The following is a 1,904-nucleotide window of genomic DNA, read 5'->3' on the forward strand; positions in this document are numbered from 1 at the left end:
GAGTTTTTCGGTCCGGTTCGGTGCGGTTTTGTCGGTTTTACGGTTCTAAATCGCAGCCCTATAAACTAGGGAGGGTGAATTTGAGAATTTCACTCCTGTTTTTGTTTTCCAAAAGAGATTGAAGTAAAGATTAGAATTGCTGAATTGTAACCACTAGAATAGGCAATAGCAGGTGTCACTAGCTTCTTGATTAGTCAGAGCAGGTGTCGGTATTGTTTTTTTGCATTGTCCAAAAAAGAAAAAGGTTACTTTGCTTTTGCTTATTTGATTAGACTAGAAAATCAAGCAGATACCACACCAACTTTATAAAGTAGATTAATTAATAATCTGAATTTCCATCAAAATTAATACATAGTAAAAAAATATAATCTCCAGAAAATTATCTGCTCATAGAGAAAGAGCAAGAGAAGAGACATGAAAGGAAGAAGATCGATCGATATTGCTGCATGCTATAATTTACGGGCAAAATGGTCTGCCGAGACGAGTTCTGTGACTCGGAATCGTAAAATGCCTAATCCTCCCCTCTTGCTCTCTCAAATACCCTTCACAAAGAAACGCCTTGGAAAATTTATCCTCGACCACTCTATCTACATCATGAACAAACACATCAGTCTCACCCTCCTCTCTGTTCCTCCCCATCAAACCCGCCGTGTATATAGCACTCATCCGACCGGGAGCTCCATCAAAGTACCCTGTAGGCGCATCCACCATGATCAAATCCCATTCCATGTCGTACACATCTCCCGGCAAGTTCTTCAGCGTCAATGGGCACTTGGAAAACCTCGGATCGCTCACGGTCTTGCACTCTTCCTTCGTGCCATGCTCGAAGAGCTTCTCAGCTTCATGAACTTTGGTGTCGTACGCGACGTGGTAGGATTCCAAGTTGGGTAGTCGTTCTTTGATCTGGTCGATCCAGGACTGGTCCTCTTCTAGGAAAACGGTGCGGCCGCCGTGGTTGAGAGCTGCCCACATGAGGCTGTCGAGGCCTAAGCCGAAGACGAGGAAGTTGCAGGGCGCCTTCTTGGCTAAGATCCTTGCTGATACTGATATTTCTTTGAAGGTTTGCTGTGGGGTGATGTTTGTGGTGGCGTAGTGGATGAGGGCGTTGGCTAAGGAAGGTGGGGTTTTTGTGCATGTGGGAATGAAGGGTACTTCAAGTGAAGGGCATTTTGGGACTTGAGGTTGATCAGTAGTTGAATTTGAAAGGTGGGTTTCTGAGATCGTGGTGGATGATGAAGATGGGGTTTTCAGAGGAGATGAGAGGTTTGATCTCAGTATTAAGATAAGGAAGAGGAGGAGAAAGGAGCAGAAGAGGATAATGAGCTTGAGATTAATGCCACATTGAGGCTTGGACCTCATTTTTTCTGATGCTTGTGAGAGAGAGACGGAGGAATCAGGGTTATAGTGATTGTGGGACTTGATGAAAAGAGATGGGAGACAGAAAATTGACGGTTTCTGTTTTTCTAGGAGGAAATGGTGGTACTATGAGACTACAGAAACCTCGATCTAGAGTGAGTACTAATCAAATGTCAGAAGGTCCATGCTAAGAACATGAAGCTCAAATCACCGAACACATGGATTATATAGCAAGGGCTGCAAGGCTTCGTAAATGAACAATTAATCATGGATAATTGGATATAATTATTCCCCGAGTTATATATACTATGGTCCTTAATTTTTCTAAGAGGAGTGACTTGTGAGGAAGGCAATAGTTATTTTTTCTTCAAAATCTTCGTCGTAGAAGTGAAGCGAAAGTTGGGGTCTTAATCAACTCTTTGGCCAATATATGGCCACACTACCATGACATTTCGGTTGGTAAAGATAACATGGTTGGTATATCTGCAAGTGTTTGTTGGATTTAATTATTATTGACTTATTTGTTTTCATTGGATAGATGTGATGTG

The 1,904-nt window shown here is 42.4% G+C and overlaps 1 protein-coding gene across 1 annotated transcript; it reads right to left on the reverse strand.

The window, feature by feature from the left end:
* Window positions 1-281: 281 nt before the first annotated feature.
* Window positions 282-1,621, reverse strand: LOC133744002 (glucuronoxylan 4-O-methyltransferase 3-like). The gene has a single exon (XM_062172102.1). It carries the CDS (start codon window positions 1,357-1,359, stop codon window positions 457-459), a length of 903 nt encoding a protein of 300 aa, XP_062028086.1. The 5' UTR covers window positions 1,360-1,621; the 3' UTR covers window positions 282-456.
* Between the last annotated feature and the right edge of the window lie 283 nt (window positions 1,622-1,904).

Source organism: Rosa rugosa, chromosome 4, assembly GCF_958449725.1.
Source record: "Rosa rugosa chromosome 4, drRosRugo1.1, whole genome shotgun sequence".
Classification (NCBI taxonomy): Eukaryota; Viridiplantae; Streptophyta; class Magnoliopsida; order Rosales; family Rosaceae; genus Rosa; species Rosa rugosa.